This window comes from Cryptomeria japonica, chromosome 9 (genome assembly GCF_030272615.1).
Source record: "Cryptomeria japonica chromosome 9, Sugi_1.0, whole genome shotgun sequence".
Taxonomy (NCBI): Eukaryota; Viridiplantae; Streptophyta; class Pinopsida; order Cupressales; family Cupressaceae; genus Cryptomeria; species Cryptomeria japonica.
Window position 1 is genome coordinate 670,187,466 of NC_081413.1, and position 19,049 is coordinate 670,206,514.

General features: G+C 36.4%; 1 protein-coding gene across 2 annotated transcripts in view; it reads right to left on the reverse strand.

Annotated features, from left to right (window-relative positions):
* The window catches only part of LOC131033840 (structural maintenance of chromosomes protein 6B), a 171,816-nt gene that overhangs the window by 55,937 nt on the left and 96,830 nt on the right, over positions 1-19,049 (reverse strand). Inside the window, exons 22-23 of one of the 2 annotated variants that reach the window (XM_057965132.2) lie at positions 17,036-17,172; positions 16,770-16,872 (exon numbers count right to left, since the gene is read on the reverse strand). In XM_057965132.2, coding sequence (XP_057821115.2) covers positions 16,770-16,872; positions 17,036-17,172 — 240 coding nt within the window. The remainder of the gene's footprint in view (positions 1-16,769; positions 16,873-17,035; positions 17,173-19,049) is intronic. The other variant, XR_009103688.2, reaches the window with a different exon arrangement.

Sequence of the window (19,049 nt, forward strand, 5' to 3'; positions counted from 1 at the left end):
CCAAGTAATGTCAGGCATATGAAATATGTAATTTCAAAATAACACTACATACAACATTAAATCCTAGCACAAAGCAATTACTAAAGCCTGCATACTATAAATAACTTCAAAGGAAAATTTAGCAAGTTAAATATTAGAACATCAAAGCCAATCAATCTCGTTCAATTCACTTGGCAATAACATTGTTTAAGATTGTGCAAACATCCAGTGCTCATGGTAAAGAGTAAAAAAGATCAATAAAAGAGTGGTATTTACACAATCAGGAGACTAAAACCCACATAGATACTATAGCATACAAAATTCTAACATGCATGCACAATTACAAGTAGACTATGTTAGCGGTTTTAGTCTGGATCCTGGTTTCAGTTCGTGGACTCAGCAAAAAAAAAAAGGGTAGCTGGATTCATTTTGGGTTCATCCGTACAGAAAACATGTGTATATGTAGAAAACATAAATGATAAATATTACAAAATATTCATTGTTCAAACTTCAAGTTCAATATTAAAATAATATCGAGTTTAACAATCAATTTTCAGCATCATACAGATTTTCTAAATCATCAACACCAGCATCACCACTGACATTAGATGACTTGGGAACATTTGAAGAATCACAAACAGTGCCACTACCACTCACACTAAATGTATATTCACGTTTAAAACTCAAGTGTAACATGTTGGAAAGTGGAAGAATCCAAGTGAGATTGCTCTAGCTCAATATCCCACAACTTCATGGAGGTCTAGGGACAATGCCCCCAGTGGGGTCAAGGGACAGCACCCCATGTGGGGACCAAAGGCAATGCCCCAATCATGTTCCCTATCACAATACAAAGTGGGCGTGAGGAGCAAAGGTCAACCACTAAGCCCAAAAGAATAACTTTAAAACTACATAGACATTCATGGTGCACACCAAAGAAGCATTAGTCTATAAAAAATCGCAACAAATAGCAATTATTCGCTAATCAGCTTAGGGCATGATTTTTTTATATTTAAATCGTGTGAATGATTGGCCCAAAAAATCACGAAAAACAGGAACCCTAGAAACAACAGTAAAACCCTGAAAAAATAGTGAAACAATGAAAAAATCCCATGAATGTGCATTCACTATTGTCGTGTGATGCGTTCACTGCATTCTTGGTCGCATAAGAGGAAAAAATGGGCAGAAACCAGAATGGATGTTTAGGGATCATTTTGCTTGCCGAGTTCTCCTGTACCATTTCCCCAATTCTCGATTATTATAATATTAAGGTGAAGCCGCTAATCAAGAGCAGACGAATCCGGCTAATAAACTTTTTGTGCATTAAGTTCATAACATAATGCATGTCCTCGATTTATCCTCTTATAATACATGTATAATATTTTTAATAAATCATTTATAGTATTTAATTTACAACATTAGTTATTAATAGAATATTAAAATAATGTTAATTTTAGTATTAATGCTCAATAGTGTATATTCTATTTTAGTCAAATCGTCTTCGATCTTCTCAACAGTTTCTTATTAGAAACTTGCTATTCTTGTAAATGTCCTTGTATTATTTATGAGCGTCTTGCTCATTCTGATAATTAATCAATTATTTGAAATCCATTGCGTGTCTCGCATTGTTTTATGGTATTAGAGCTATAGGAGAAATTTTTTTCGAAAATTTTTTAATCCTAATTTCCAATTAGTGGAAATTTTCGAAATTATTTTTTGAAAAAATTCATTAAAGTTTTTTTTGCCTAGCTTCTAGGGTGTATCGTCGCGTTTTTCCGCGACCTGTGTTCGCGCGACCTGCAGGGTCGTCGCGTTTTTTTCCCGCGACCTGTGTTCTCGACTCACAGGGTTGTCGTTTTTTGTTTTTTTTTTCCGCGACCTGTGTTCGCAAGGTCGTCGCGTTTTTTCGCGACCTGTGTTCGCGCGCCTGCAGGGTCGTCTGCAACATCCTGCACTGTTCCGCGACCTGCACCTCAAACGCCAGTTGACTACACCCTACACTCCTCAGCAAAACAATGTTGTCGCAATCGTACGGTTGTTGAGATGGCTCGCTCTATGTTACAACACCGGAGTGTTCCGAATAAGTATTGGGCTAAAGCAGTGTTTACTGCTGTCTACCTTCTTAACCGTTCTCCTACTCAGGCTGTTAAGGGGAAGACTCCAGAAGAGGTTTGGTCTGGTCGGAAGCCTCAGATCAGCCACCTGAAGGTTTTTGGCTCTGTTGCCTATGTTTGGATTCCAGATGCTAAGCGCTCCAGGTTGGATTCCAAAAGTCAGAAACTCATGATGACAGGATACAGTGATCACCATAAGGCCTACAGACTGATAGATATAGACACTGAACGTCTTATCTTCAGTCGTGATGTTGTATTTGATGAAGACAGAGGATTCTTTCAGTCCCCTTCTTCTGAGTAGAGTTCTGAGGATCAGCCTCACAGTGTTCTTATTCCATTAGGTTCGCTTGATGGGAGGGATGATGCAGAATCTATTTTCAATGATGCACTACCTGAGTTCCCTCCGAAGAATAATCCTCCTCTTGCTGCTCCTGTTCCTGATCCTGAGCCTCTTCCAGCTCCTCCAGATGTTCGCACTTCTACTCTCCGGCCTAAATGGTGGGCCAAGACCATTGGTGATCTCAGGGATACTGAGCTCATTGAGGGTAGAACCTCCCGTAATAAGAGCAAACAGCAGCATACAGTCAATTTTGCTCTCATGGCTAACATACACAGTGTTTTTGAGCCTCAGACATACTCAGAGGCTAAAGGTATACCTGAGTGGGAACAGGCTATGGAAGCCGAGTTCCAGAGTCTTCAGAAGAATCACACTTGGGCCCTTTCTGATCTTCCTTCAGGGAAGAAGCCCATTAGCTGCAAATGGGTGTACAAAGTAAAATACAAAGCTGATGGAACCCTAGACAAGTATAAGGCTCGTCTTGTTGCTCGTGGGTTCTCACAGAAAGAAGGCATTGACTACGAGGAGACTTTTGCTCCTACAGCCAAAATGAGTACCATACGGCTCGTTCTTGCCTTGGCAGCCCAGTTCAGTTGGAAAGTCCATCAAATGGACGTCAAGAGTGCTTTTTTGAATGGTGACTTACAGGAAGAAGTCTACATGACGCAACCCCCAGGATTCAGGGTTGTTGGTCAAGAACAAAAGGTCTGTAGACTAGTCAAAGCACTCTATGGTCTGAAACAAGCTCCTCGGGCTTGGTACATGAAAATTGATAAGTACCTGACAGATCATGGTTTTCAACGGAGTCCATCTGATGCAAACTTGTATATCAAGCATTCTAGTAATGATATTCTGTTTGTAGTTGTCTATGTGGATGACTTAATCATTACTGGCAGTTCAGCACATTTGATCACTAGGATCAAACAGGATTTGTGCCGCACCTTTGATATGACAGATTTGGGACTTCTACATTACTGCTTAGGAGTTGAAGTCTGGCAGACTGAGCACAGTATCTTTCTCTCTCAGTCCAAGTATGCCAGAAGTCTTGTGGACAAGTTCAGAATGCAGGATTGCAAACCTGCCTCTACTCCTATGGAACCCGGGCTCAAACTTTCAGCTCAGTCATCCTCACCAGTTGTGGATGAATCTCTGTTCAGGCAACTAGTGGGCAGCCTCATCTATCTTACTGCCACTAGACCGGACATCAGTTTTGCAGTGAGCTACACTTCACGCTTCATGACAACTCCCAAGGCTGATCATTGGATAGCAGCGAAGCGTATGCTGCGTTATGTGAGTGGCACTCCTGATTATGGACTTCTGTACACTCAGAGTTCTAATCTTATACTCAGTGGTTACACAGATTCTGACTGGGCAGGTTCGGTTGATGACCGTAAGTCTACAGCAGGGTATGTGTTTAGTTTGGGATCTGGGGCTGTCACATGAACTAGTAAGAAGCAGCAGGCAGTGGCTCTCTCCTCGACAGAAGCAGAGTATCGGGGAGCAGTTAAGGCATCTTGTGAGGCGGTTTGGCTTCGACGTATGCTTGCGGATATGCATGTCTCCCAGGCAGGTCCTACTCCCTTGTTCTGTGATAATCAGGGAGTGCTCAAACTCGCCAAGAATCCAGTCTTCCATGAAAGAACCAAGCATGTGGAAACGCATTGTCACTATATTCGACAGCTGGTTGAAGACGGATCCATCCAGTTGCTGTATGTTCCTACCTCGGAGCAGCCAGCAGACATCTTCACCAAGCCCCTTGGTCCTGATAAATTTGTAAAATTCAGGGGGTCTATAGGTGTAGTTAATAGATTGAGCATTAAGGGAGGGTAATAGAATATTAAAATAATGTTAATTTTAGTATTAATGCTCAATAGTGTATATTCTATTTTAGTCAGATCGTCTTCGATCTTCTCAGCAGTTTCTTATTAGAAACTTGCTATTCTTGTAAATGTCCTTGTATTATTTATGAGCGTCTTGCTCATTCTGATAATTAATCAATTCTTTGAAATCCATTGCGTGTCTCGCATTGTTTTAGTTATTTAATAAAACTTTTTGGGTATTGAAATTATTAATATTTTTTAGAATTTTTAATAATAATTTTTAATTTGATTTTAAAAAATAAATGTTATTTAAAAATTAATTAAATATATTTTAATAAATTATAATCGTAATCTTAATCTAATAAAAAATGCCATATAATTACAATACATGAAACCACAATAAATAATACATGTCCTTAACTCATCCTCTTATAATACAAAGGTCATTAATTATTTTATTTCACACTAACTTTTGTTGTAAATTATAATAAAATAAAAATTATGATTTTTTAATATAGTTGTAGATGGAAGGTCTAGTGAAGGACAATCAGTTCATTTCTAGCTAGTCCAATAATCACAATTCATTTAGAATCAAGAATCACAAAAAAAAAAGAAAAAATCAATTCGATGTTGAACAATGTTGAATACAATTTTTTTTATTCTTAATGTCAAAACGAATTAAAGATTTCCACTACTAGGAATTGCAAATAGGTATAGCACCCACCTTCATTTATAAAGAAAATCTTGCACCCACTCTAAATCAAATATTAGCTAGGCTTCCTCAAATGCAAGTTCTACTCTTCCACTTCACTTCATCTCAACCACCTTACTAGTTTTCCACCAACTTTATATAGTCATAAGTGATGCACTAAGGTAGCACTAATTAAAAAACTATTACCTCAAACCAACACCAAATTTTCTTGGGCAAAGATTTTTAGATCCTAACAGAGGCCAACTTGGATCATCATATTATTGGACAAGCTAGGGCATGCTCTTACCCAAGAGCTTCATCATCAAGACCTCCTACCCAATAGCATGCGCGGTTTATTTGTAGTAGCAAGAGTCATTGGCTACATTTTTATTTTTTTTACCTTTTTTAATGGTAAGTGCTATCGTTTAAGGGGATAGCGCCCTATATTAATATATAAAGATTAAAAAAGTTTGCCATCAAAGCTTGACAATAAAAAACAAAGAAAACACCACTACCCATCCACCACCCTGAATACATAAACTTGAGCCTAAACATGCACACCAGAAGGTAGAACCAGACTTAGACCAAATACAGATCATGTGCCACCATTAAAGGTTTGCATGATGTCCCCAGCAAATTCTCTGACATTAATCACAGTTTCAGTAGCCCCATCCGAAAACCACCATTCCTCTGAGTTTGTTATCCTACAAAATGGAGCCATATTCCCATTCTACACTGCACACCAAAAAACTTCCCAAGCATTCTTGCCGAATGTTCTCATCTTCTCTCTTTCCTCTTCCTTCTCTAAACGCCTGCTTTTGACTCTGATCCTTTTACTGTTGTCCGAATCTTCACTCCCTTCAATTTTAGACTCCTCCCAATCGTCCTCTGAATCAGTGGGCAAAAATACTTCCGGCTAGAAGTAGGTCTTCAGTATGCTCATCCATTCACTCTCTGGCAAGCTTAAGATGGAGTTGGCAATGCTATCCACGACTCTCTCCCTAGACTCGATGACGTCCACAAGAGGCATAAGAACAGCTTCATACACTCTGGAATCACACCAATGGCGGTCGAAATTGAGCGTGATCCCAACAAGTCCCTTAATAGCATCGTAGGCATACTCCTCTGAGATAAACAAGCTGCGGAGTTGAGCATCCAACGTCTCCTCGCAGTTCACGCATCCAATGTTGACGAAGTGTGCCATGAGCGAAACCGAAATCAAACACGAACACAACCAGAAGCTTTGTGCCACAACTAACTACCTTTCCACACAATGAGGTCGAGACTTGAAGAAAGCCAATTAATAGGCACTCAAAGATCTAGATGTTTCCATTTGGAGCAACGCATGCCAAATCTTCCAAGATCACTCATTCTTCAAAAATCTGTCCTTCTATCACTCTTTCCTATCACATGTCGCTCAGAACGTCGTCAATGCGAGTATGAGAAGACAACCTGCCGAAATTTGTGCGAATCCACTGCCACCTATCCCAAATTCGCAGGCATATCTACAAGGACATTATCCAACCCCATCACATTTCTTTTCCAATAAGTCTTTTTTGCTCAGATCCGTAATCTCCTTACTTATCGATATTGAATCCACTATCACTTCTGCCATGTCCGAATTGACACCAAGATTAGCAAAAAGATCTACCAATCGATTACCTTCTCGATGGATGTGAGATATTTCATATGGACCAATTGCTTGGATTTTTTATAACTTTGAATTTAATTTATATGTTGACTTTGTACAACTATCACCATCTAGTGTTATCATAAAAGCACTATGAAGTATGTTTTGTGCAATGCAATAGAATCAGCAGCATTAATATGAACAAGACTAATCTAGTTTTGACAATTTATGGGTCTCTCTATTTTATTTTCTCTCTATATCTCTATGCTTTAGAAATGCCCTTAAGTTTGTTTTTTAAATCGTTTCCGTATCATTTTATACAAATTTTTTATGTGTTTTTTTACGTCTGATTTTATCCCCATTTTTTGCTGATTTTTTTTTAAAATATTAAACTTCTGGTTTGATAATTTTTCCCCAAACGATTGTGTTGCTTCTATGGTGCACACCATTTTCATAATTTATTAAATTACAATGTCAAAGATAGAAAAAAGTTTTAAAAAGGTAGAAAAAATGGATGGATTTGACCTAGGTTCACCTAGGTTCCCTCATATCCTACCCGACTTCGTCAAGGACGAGCCCAACCCCACTCTCCCAAATCCAAACCTATCCACAAGCGGATCAAACCAGATCACAAATCCAATTCGGACTGAACCCAAATCTGGTTCAAATTGAACCCAGATCCAACCGATATAAAAAGGTGGATCTGGTAACATAGTAAGTAGAAAATTCCAATCAATGTGTGCAATTAGAAGGAATATATTGCATTGCATACACAAATGCAATTGGAATCTTGCTCTCAAGATTCACATCTACAAGCATGTCTAATATGTACTTACTAAAAAACCCTATAAGGTACTTGTTGTGACGTTTTCACACATCGCCCCATTGCAAATGGAGACCCCCTACTTTTTAGGCCGTTATGGTCTTTTGGCTTCGTTTTTGGGTCTTTTGTGGCAGTCTCGTTAGTCCTCCCAGTTTGCAAGTGTTTGGGGGTCAATTTGATCAAGTCTGCTTTTCATTTGAGCAAATTTGGTTAAGTCTAGGACTCGTTTTGTTAACTTTTGGGTTTATGCCTTTTGTCCTATATTTTAGGGGTTTCTGTTAGGGTTTTGAAGAAACTAAGCATACAACTAGAATCAAGTCCCTTCAAGGAACCTCCCAGTAAAATTTGGGCCAAAATGGAACAACTTTCTATTTTTAGAAAGTTCCTATTTTTTAGGGATTTTACCGAGTCCCAAAATGTCGTCATTTTGCGAAAAATCAAACTTACTATTTTTAGTAAGTTTCTATTTATAGTAAGTCATTCATGTGTCCTGTCTAGGGATCTAACGCTCACATTTTAAAGGTTTCTATTTTTGGAAAGTTTGTTCTAATAGGACCATTCGGGCAAGGTGACAAAGATCAGGCATTTGCAGCTACTTCTAATTCCGGAAAGTCAAAAAGCAGACAAGGAGGGCCAGAGAATGGTTAAGTGTTGGAAGCCCATTCTTGAAATGGAAAGCTCAAGAAATTTGTCTAAGTCTGAGAAATCACCCCAAATTCTTATATGTTGGCCTGATCCAGAAGAAGCTCAAAATCCATCCAAGTCTGGAAGAGGCACAATTCAATGAAATTCCTCCTCCATAGTGAAATTCCACCCAAACACTCAGTAGGGTGCCAAAATGGAAGTCTCATGCAGGATTCACAATTCAATGAAATTCCTCCTCCACAGTGAAATTCCGTCCAAACACTCAGTAGGGCGCCAAAATGGAGGGGTCATGGAGGATTCATATTCAACGAAATTCCTCCTTCACAATAAAATTCTGCCCGAGGCCAAGGACAGGTGCCAAAATGGAGAGGTCATGGAGGATTCAGCATTTGATGAAATTCCTCCTCCACAGTGAAATTCCGCCCAAACACTCAGCAGAGCGCCAAAATGGTGGGGTCGTGGAGGATTCAACATTTGATGAAATTCCTCCTCCACAGTGAAATTCCGCCCAAGGCATGGTGAAGGCGCCAAAACAAGGAAGTGATGGAAGATTCCAAACAGAGTGTGAATTCCTTTGCACGTGGAAGGGTGACAAAGTGGATGATGCATGGAAAAATGTTGAAGTTAAGAATTCCTTGCCTTAAGGAGAATTGCACCTAAGGAAGGTACCAGGGCGCCAAAACTTGATGGTCATGGAAAGCTTCAAAATCACAAAATTCCTTACCAGTGCCGAATCATTGCCCGAGTCCAAAGGCAGGTGCCTAAATCCAGGGATCAAGGATGAATGCTTCAAGATGAAATTTCCTCCATTATTGATGAAAATGAGATCACAGCAGAAGCTAAGTTTGATGTTGATGGCATCATGAATTTGAGAACAATGTCATTCCCAGAGGAATGATACAATTGGAAAGGATATTTGATCAGGATCAGATCAATGCAGTAAAGAACCACAAGACTGAGGGTGACCAATATAAAAAGGTAAATGTGGGAAATGAAGAGGAAGTTAGAAATATATGCATAGGCAAAGTCTGCAAGCCAAAGGAGAAGGCCAGTATAATTCAAAGCATAAGAGAGTTTGCTGATGTCATAGCCTAGAGCTAAGAAGATCGAAGGACTTCTGACACTTCTATCATCACGCATACAATTCCTTTCAGGCCTGAAAGTAAACCATTCAGAATGCACCAAAGGCTGGTTAACCCACTGTTGAAACCCCTTATCTACCAAGAAGTAAAAAAAATTGTTAACCCAATGCGCCACTCAACATCCAACCTGGTCCCAATCAGAAAGAAAAACGAAGAAATTAGGCTGTGTTGATTTCCGAAACTTAAACAAAGCCCCACCATCGCTTGATGAAGTTTTGCAAATTGTGAACGGATCACAGGTATTCAGGGTACAATCAGGTAATTGTTGAATACAGAGATAGATAGAACACAGCATTCACAACAAAATGGGGAATCTTGGTCATTAACACTTTACAGATCAACAAAGTGTTATTTGTGTTTGTGATCAAAAGACGTCTTTTGTAGGGTAGTTAGTTGATACAATGACCATTAAGGGAGGGTTTTAGAATATTTAATTATATTTAGTCAGCTATGTTTAGTTGTTTGTAATGTCCCTCTTCCTAAATTACTCTACTCTGCCCTAGATTACAATTTCCCAGCTATCAAGAGCGTTTTAAGAAGGAAATCTCCTTGGTAAAAATAATCTGCAACACAAGTTAGAGGATAATCTTCTAATTACAACATATGAATGGTTATCAATTATAGATCAATTATGAAATATAAATAAAGGAAAATAGGATAAAAAAGACTAACTATGATTTGTGAATTAGAAGAACTGTAATTTAAAGAATTACTATAATGAAACTTAAACAATTATGCAACAGCACTGTAATGTAGGAATCAGAAAGTCCTGAGTTAACTACAAGAATTTTAATTGTCTTGATAGGGTGCCTTAGCAACGGTTCTCCCTAAACAAGCCATTTTGTGAGGGTGCCTTCACAACGGTTCTCCCTAAACAAGCCATTTTCTGAGCATGCCTTAACAACGGTTCTCCCTCAGCCTAAGAGGGTGCCTTATAGCGGTTATCCCTCTAGAAACCATGCTCAGCAGTGTCAAAGATCAGATTCATAAGCATAGATTAATCAAGTAGGCAGGAAACTATCAGTATCGGTCATAGATATGCAACATATTAACACTGTAAATGTACAGTTACTATTACGCTACAAATACCATATAATGCATCTACAGTTTACTATATGTATTTTACAGAATTCTTACTGATTTCAATATCGACCCGAGTCTATTTGTGGCAAGGCATAAGCTTTTCCTTATTTCTTACTTCTTGTTTCTTACCTTTCTTTTCACATCCCCTTCCCGTACCTATTGGAAGGTATTTATCCTTCCCTCCATGGATGAAAAGTCACATATTCATCAGCCATGTCTGTTGGTGGCAGCAACCCCTTTGAAAGGTCGCTGCCCCACTTAATCAGTCAAATTAATATTATTTAATGCCATTATTGGGAGTACGTTCAAAAATTCTTCTATAAGAATATTAGGGAATATTACTGCCTGTAACTTAATAAAAGTTCTGATCTGATATGATCAATGGTTAGTGTCACTGGATGTTTTGATTCCTTTCCTTTATATCCCTCAATGTGAGGGAGAGGTCACACCTCTTCATCATGTATGCCCTATGGCCAGAGTTACCGGAAACAGCAACCTCTCAGCTCAGATACCCGTTCCTCCGTATCTGATACGGATACGGGAACGATACGGGTGTGATATGGCAATCAAAACGTATCTATTCGTTTCTGGAAACTTGCCCTTTCCAAATGCGTTTTGGATTCGATTTGGTAAAAAATCTAAAAAAAATCCTAAAATTGCAAATGAACTACAGACCACTATTCATTTAATTTAGAAAGAGTTAAAGATTTTTCTCCTATAAATGATCAGACCAGCAGCTCTCTAATTCGCACAGAAATTGAAAAGTTTTCTTTCACGCAGCCTGGGTTCTTTTTCTGGAATGCTTTGGCTTGAGATTTGCTGGAGCCTTTGCTTCTTTGCAACTTCACTCTTTTATCTTACCGTCTGCTCTGCAAGTAGATCCTGCGTGGCTATTCGGCATCACTTCTGTTCTGCTTTGGCTTCTTACTCCCGCCTGGCTCTTTGGCTTCTTCCGTCAGGCTCTTCGGCTTCACTTCCGTCTGGCGCTGCAACCTCTTCCCGACTCACTTCCGTAGCTGGCTTCTGCAGGTAGGAGCTGGTTTTTTTAATTAATTTTTTATGTATATTTTATAGTTTATTATTTACTTTTATTTAATTAAAATAGTAATTTTATTAATTTTTTTAATCTTTAATAGTTCGTTTTATATAACAGTAACTTTATTAATTTCTATTTAGTGTATTAAAAATTTAAATATTTAATATTTCGTTTTATTTATTTTTTATTTAATATTACTTTAGTTTATTTAACATTAATTTAATTAATTTATACTTGCTTTTATTTATTAATTAGTAACTTTATTAATAATATTTAGTTTTCATTTTATTTAACAATAACTTTATATTTGGTATTACTTTTAAATTTTTAATGTATATAATTTATTTTAAATTATTAATAAATTTTAAATTTGTCTACATAATTATATTATTATAGATTTTTATATTGTATGTTTTGTAAATTTAATTTTGAAATAGTAAAAATTAAGCATATATTATAAATTATTTAAGTTACACTCTTAGATAATAAATTATACTGTCTTTTATAAAGTTAAAGAAAAGTCAGTGTATAGTTAATAATTATTTATTTTTTATAATTTTATTAATTTGTTTTTTGCAGGATAGTAATCAAGGTAGAATCATCATCATCATCTGGAAACGACAAGTGGATCAAACCAAACCCTAAGTTTCCATTATGGAAATATGTCACCATCCTTGAAAAGTTTCAAGGTGGGGGAGGTTTTAAATGGAAGTGTCACGAATGTTTGACTGATTATAATGGTTCTTATACTAGGGTTCGTGGGCACCTTTGCCACATAAAAGGCACAGGATGTGAAGTATGCCTTGGTCCAAATGTTGGTGATAGTAAAGGGAAGGGATTGTCAGCCAAGAAGATTGCAAAATACCAGAAAGAAGAGGATGAAGCTAATCGGGTTCAAACATCAAATCAGAGGCCAAGTCTAAGTTTAAACAAACCTCCTTTGCATCCAGCTTCAGGGACATCTACTAGCCACAAGAGAAGCAATTTAGGACCTCTTGAAAAGGCGTTTAATTTGCAAAGTCGAGAGGATACAAATCAGAATATTGCACGTTGTTTGTATGCGAATGGAATTTCATTCAATGTGGTTCGCTCTCCATTTTGGCAAGAGATGGTTAGGTCTATTAATGAAGCCCCAAAAGGATACAAAAGTCCAGGGTACGAGAAGGTTCGTACAACGCTTTTGGCTAAAGAGAAAGATGTTATTGATAGAAAATTGCAAGTGATTCGAGATTCATGGAAAATCTCAGGGGTTTCTATCATCTCTAATGGATGGAAGGATGTTAGAAACAGGCCACTAATCAATGTGGTCGCAATGAGCCCAAAGGGGGCAATGTTTTTGAAAGCAGTGGAATGCAATGCTGAAGAGAAAGATACTCAGTTTATTGCCAACATTCTAATTGAGGCGATTGAGTCAATGGGTTCAGAAAATGTTGTTCAAGTAATCACTGATAATGCAAAAGTATGCAGAGCAGCAGGGTTGGTTGTGGAAGCAAGGTATCCAAACATTTGGTGGACCCCTTGCGTAGTTCATTTTTTGAACTTAATGCTCCAAAAAATTGGCAAAAATCAATGGATATAGAAGATTTATGAAGAAGCCAAAGAAATTCAGATGTTTATTTGTAATCATCACATGTCACAAGCCATTTACAAACAATTCGCCAAGTTGGAGTTGCTAAAGGTAAGTTTATTTATTTATTTCAAATTATCCAAACATTTTTAAAAAAATTAATTATTTTTTGAAATATTTGTATGATTTATTTGTTTCTAAAAATTATTAATTTTTAATTGAAAGTGGTTGAGACACACTTTGCCACACACTATATTGTTCTCAAAAGACTTGTGGATGTCAAACAAGCCTTAAAAAGTATGGTGATTAGCAATGTTTGGGCAATATGGAGGCAATCTCAAACAGATAGAGCAACTAATATCAGAAGGTTAATTCTTGACGATGATTGGTGGGCTCAAATAGATTATTTACTATTCTTCACTGAGCCAATATACACCCTCATTCGTCGTTGTGATACTGATCAACCAATATTGGGTGGCATCTATGATTGCATAGATACAATGGTGGAGAAAGTTAGAGATATCATTATAGCAAAAGAGCAAGATCCCTCTGAATTTTTTTATCGGCAAATATATGAGATAATTAAGAAAAGATGGGATAAAATGACAACTCCTTTGCAGTTTTTGGCATATGCTTTGAACCCCAAGTACTACCATGCTGATATGCTAGCATTGTCAAATAGGACTGCACCAAATATGGATGTTGAGGTTGTCAATGGGTATAGAAAAGCTTTCAAAAAAATGTTTACAGATCCTAGAGTTGCTAAGGAGATTCGAGATGAGTTTGAGACGTTTGCATCCTCTGATGGAACCTATGCAGATGTTGATGCAATGGCTGATAAAAAAGAAATGGACCCTATAAAGTGGTGGAACTTCCATGGTGCAACAACTAGACATTTGCAAAAGCTAGCTATCAAACTATTGTCACCGGTTTGAGTTTATATGAATTATATTCTAATTTAATTTATTTTTTATTTTAATTTTTAGTTGATTGCTGTCTTTGTAACTTGTACTATAAACTTTTTTATAGGTTTCAAGTTCTTCTGCATCCGAAAGGAATTGGAGTACATATGGCTTCATCCATTCTGTGAAACGAAATAGGTTGGCAGCCAACAAAGCAGAAGACCTTGTATATGTGCTTTCCAATCTTCGTCTCCTGACGCATTCCTCCACAAACTACATGAAAGGACCTTATAGACTTTGGGATGTACAACTTGAGATGAGTGACATTGATGTATCCATAAATGCATTGACACATCTCAATCCCACTATTGATAATTCTGACATGGGAGGAGCCTCCAGTGAACCTTCAGTACGTTCTGAGAGTCTAGTTGGTGGTCGCACTCAATCCAACTATTCTTACTCTTTAGAAAATCTTGATGACCTAGATCTCCAATTTCAAGAGAATAGTGATGATATTTTTGATAGCATGTGATTCTACGAGAAACTATTAATGTATTTGAATTTTGTTTGAATAATAAAACTATATTTCCCAATTATGTTTCCATATTGCTTCATAGTAATGAAAATCTTCTTTAGTTACTTAGAAATTTGTGTTAAATATATATGTAATTGTTTTTTTATAAATGTTGTATCCTCTACCGTTCCCAAATGAGAGGTCTCAAAAAATAGCCGTATCCGTATCCGATACCGTTCCCATATCCGATACCGTTCCCGTTTCCGTGCAACTCTGCCTATGGCAAGAGACACACCCATTCACCATTAGCACCCTTTGAAAGAGTGCAGCTCTTCATTATTTCTGCCCTATGAAAGAGACACAACCTTTGACAAAGATATCCCCTCTCAAATAAGGTTCTCTTCTCCCTTTTATATCTCTTGATTGAGGGAGTCACAACTTTTCATTCCATTTCTTTTGACCATTCATTAACTTAATTAAAATTTAATTATATTTTATTTTATATTTTTTTTTTAATTTAAATGTCAGTTTTAATCTTTTGTATTTTAATTTTGTTATTATTATATATTATTAAATCCTATTTCAAAGTGGGGACATTACATTGTTCTATTAATGGTCATTTAGTTAGTTTAATTTGTCTATTAACGGTCTTTTATTAGAAGGAATAGTTAGCTTTTTAATGTTTTTGCCTTTTTGCTTTTTAGCTTCAGTTAAACGGTTTGTTCTTTTTAGAACACCGTCTTGTAATCTCTATTTAAGGAGCCTTTGTCTCCTTTGTTAATACATCGGTTATTTGAGCAATTAATTTTTCACTTATGCCTAGGTTACACCAAGTTTTCAAGACAAGGACAGCAAGGGAGAGGTAGACACATTTTTGAAAAAAAAAATTGGGCAGCCATTTGTTTGGAGACTACGAAGGATGGCTAATCAAAAAAGTAGGGAAAAATTAAAATATAAGAAATTTCAAATATTTATATGATTAAAATTGTAAGGCATCCATCTTCTACATTAATAGAACCTTACCAAATAACATTAAAGCTGAATTGAGAGTTCAGATAAGAGTCAACTAACAAAATTTCATTGTCAATGTGCATATATGTTATATATAAGCTACAACAAATCAGAAGGCAAGAAACAAAAATATGACAAAATAAGTGAAAAAAATGGCAACTTCAATTAAATATGTAACCTATTTTAAGGAGTGCTTTTGTATTATACTTTGGGTGCAATACAGATTGGTTTCTAACTATTTTGTTTCTGATATTCTTTATTAGGACATTGTGCAAGTCTTATCCATCGAAATTTGCATCATACTTCCACTACTGCCATTCACTGTAGTTTGATGATACACCAACCTACAAATATCTAAAGCATTTGTTCTATGACTTGTTTATTTATGAAGGTAAGTATTCATAATCATTTTTTATATAGCACAGTAAACAGGAAAAAAATGTGATTGCAATATTAAAAAAGCATCATATAAAGAAGTCGACTCTGCTATGCCCCTAACCCTATAGTCTGCATTGGGTTATGAGTAGTCAACCTGTGGCTACTTTAACTCTTGAATAAGTTACATAATCATTATTATAATCATATATAGGCATTTAAGTTATCCTATGGGCTAGAGTTAAGTATCTAAATTGGCCTCAACCAAAGCACAATTAGGTACATATGGGAGTTAGTGGCTGGTCATTATCATCATATTGAGTATTGTTCTTATTGAAGACTATTTAAGGTATCCCCCTTGAAATGGATTAGGAGGTTGCCCCTAAGAAGTGGCATGTTATTATCACACATTTGCAACAAATTTCCTATTTAATTCCAATATTGTGTAAGTTCTTTCATTACAAATGGTATCAAAGAATGATCTTGGCAACATGAAGGTAAGGTAATTTATTTCAATTTTGGAGGTCATTTGGGGAAATGTATCTCTTTGATTTTGCTGAATTTATGCTTGATTTTTAAAGGGGTTTTCAAGGTCACATTGAAACTCATACAATATATATTTGAAGACAATTGGAGCAAAATTCAATGAGTTGTTGCATAATTAGGGTTGCATTAGGGATTCCACCTAGTTTTCTTCCAAATATGCAAAATTTCAGCCAGAGAAATTCTGATATCGAGCACAAATCACAAGGTCTCCCTAGCAACAGACCAAGAGATGATCCTAAATTAACACAAATCACAAGTCTCCCTAGCATATCTAAGTTACCAGACACTCCCGAGCACATAGTTGTGCATTCAACTAGCCCCCAACACCCCATCCTGAAAATCTAAATTATAAGACACTCCAGAACAGCCATCATATCTATGCTTGCTTATTCAACCACCATCCCCCATCCCTCCTCTCTTATTTTGTATTTATATATAACTGTTTACATAAAAATTAATATATATTTACGATGTATTATCTCTATCCATATAACTTGGAAGCTTATATTAGCCCCGTAAATAATTTTTATTTATCTAACAAGATATAACATACTCACATTCAATTTATTTCGGAAAAAATCAAAAGTTAGTCGTTTCTTATTAATCTTTCGCTCATGCTTTGCATACTTCATTCTCAAGTCATCAATTGATTCAGGGTGCCTGCACAAAATGGAATTTCAATTCCTTCAAAGTAGAAGAGAGGTAAAACATATATAAACATACGCTGAACAAAATGTATTAAAATAAATAAGGTAAACTGTACAAAAACAGCAGAATATATATATATATATATATATATGAGCAACTAATCACTTAAATTTACCTTTGGTTTTCGGTATTAAGTCTTTGGGTGAGCCTCTTTAACTGGGCACTAAGCTTTTCTGGAGTGTCTTCATGACAGCCACCCAAAGCTTCAACCTCTGCTTCAGGACAAATTACAGAAGCTTTTTTGTAATTCTCCTACAGACATTGAAATTAAAGTATGAATAAGATGGTATCAGGTATGAAATGAGGAAAAAACAATGTGTTCAATAAAATTCACCACAGCATTTGTTAAGAATCTTTTTTGTGAAAAAAGCCATACAAAACCAAAGCTGTGGCACGTGGTATTCAAAACAAATATGTTGCATCCTTACAAACATTAACTACAGAAAAAAATATATATATACATAACAAAATAAACAATTTGGGAGAGTATATGCCATTAAATGAGGCCGCAACATCATTTCCATAAATTTCCAAATTGAAGACCAAAGAGAAAAGTTAAGCATGTTCTGAGAACAGATCAACCAATATGACAAACAAGCCCCACAGAAATTAACAACCTTTTCCTCTGGATAATCAGCTTACAAGTCAAAATATAGCCACAGGACAATAAATTTCTCAACATAAGTGCATGCAGATAAAATTTGGAAGAATAAGCTGTTGAAGTTTACTTGCATATGCTTAGTTCATCAATGCCATTTATCATTTCTTGATTATTGTTTTCTTACTTTAGCTACTCCCTTGTCCAAAAGTTCAAACCAAATATCCCTCACAATCAAAATCCTCTTATTAGACCTATGCAAAAAAAACTAAGTTGCAGGATTCGCCCCCCTAGACCCCTGGTACTAGTCCGAGGTCCTAGGCTGGTCCGCCTGTGGTCCGAACAGGGTCCGTGATTCACAAGCCTAGTTCGGACCAGGTCGAACCCGGGGTCTGATGGTCCAAAAATGGCAATTTTTTTTGCAAAAATTTAATTTATATTTTTTTTGAAATCCACCACATAAAAAATTAAAATGTAACCCTAAAAGTGAGTTTTAAAACATTAACTTTGCTCATTTCACACAAGCAACATGACTACAAGAAAGGGGAAACGAAGATGTGGGATATAGAGCCAGAGCATACTGATTTGGATGCTTTCACTTCTCAGCTTGTTGCATTTGATGACTTGGATAGCAAGCAAACTTATAGTACAAGTGCAAGTGTAAGTGGCAGTGGCATTGGTTCATCTACTGTCAATGTCAATGAGGAGGAGGAGGAGAATGAGGATGATGAATTAGAGAATCCATTTGATGATTAAACTTTAAATTGTTGAAAGTTGAAACAATGATACTTGAATATTTTGTCATTTTGATATTAAACTTGATGTATATGATGTTGTTATGGTATGATCACAAGTTTATGTTGGTTTTGTTGTTTATATAATGGTATGTGACATGCTAATCTTAATTCATGCTTATAGGCTGCATTATATATATATATATATAACGAACCCAAACCCCTTTTCCAAATTTTGCCGTACCGGCATACCAGTTCTTCGATCCCAAACCAGCAACTTAGAAAAAAAAATATAAAATTCCAACATGATAGTAAGTTGAATAAATATATGTAAAGATATTATTCTAATGTCCACTAACGATCCGAAGTAAATCAATGCGACTCAAAAAGCGCATTCACTTGTAATAAACTAGGGCAAGGAGACCCTAAACTATGAAAAATATAACTTAGTATCAAACAATAAAGAAATTATCAAAATCAAACAATGGGGTAAATATAAAACAATAAAGCTCCATATTAAAGAGCTGAGATGAAAAAATCCTGTGAGGAAATGGTCCCTCAGAAGCATAGTGGTGGCAAATATTAAAGTGGGAAATCATGCAAGAAAGCAACAATGGTCATCAATGGCACTCAATCATAGTTTAATATTTTGACCCCTATTAAAGCGATGTAAATTAAGGAAAACTATAGATCGCGTTCATTGGCACAGCCAAGCTCTTCAAGCTAGGAGCTCAACATTGATAGGACTTCAAAAGGGAATCCTGCTTGGGCTGATATAAGTTGTATTATCAAAGACT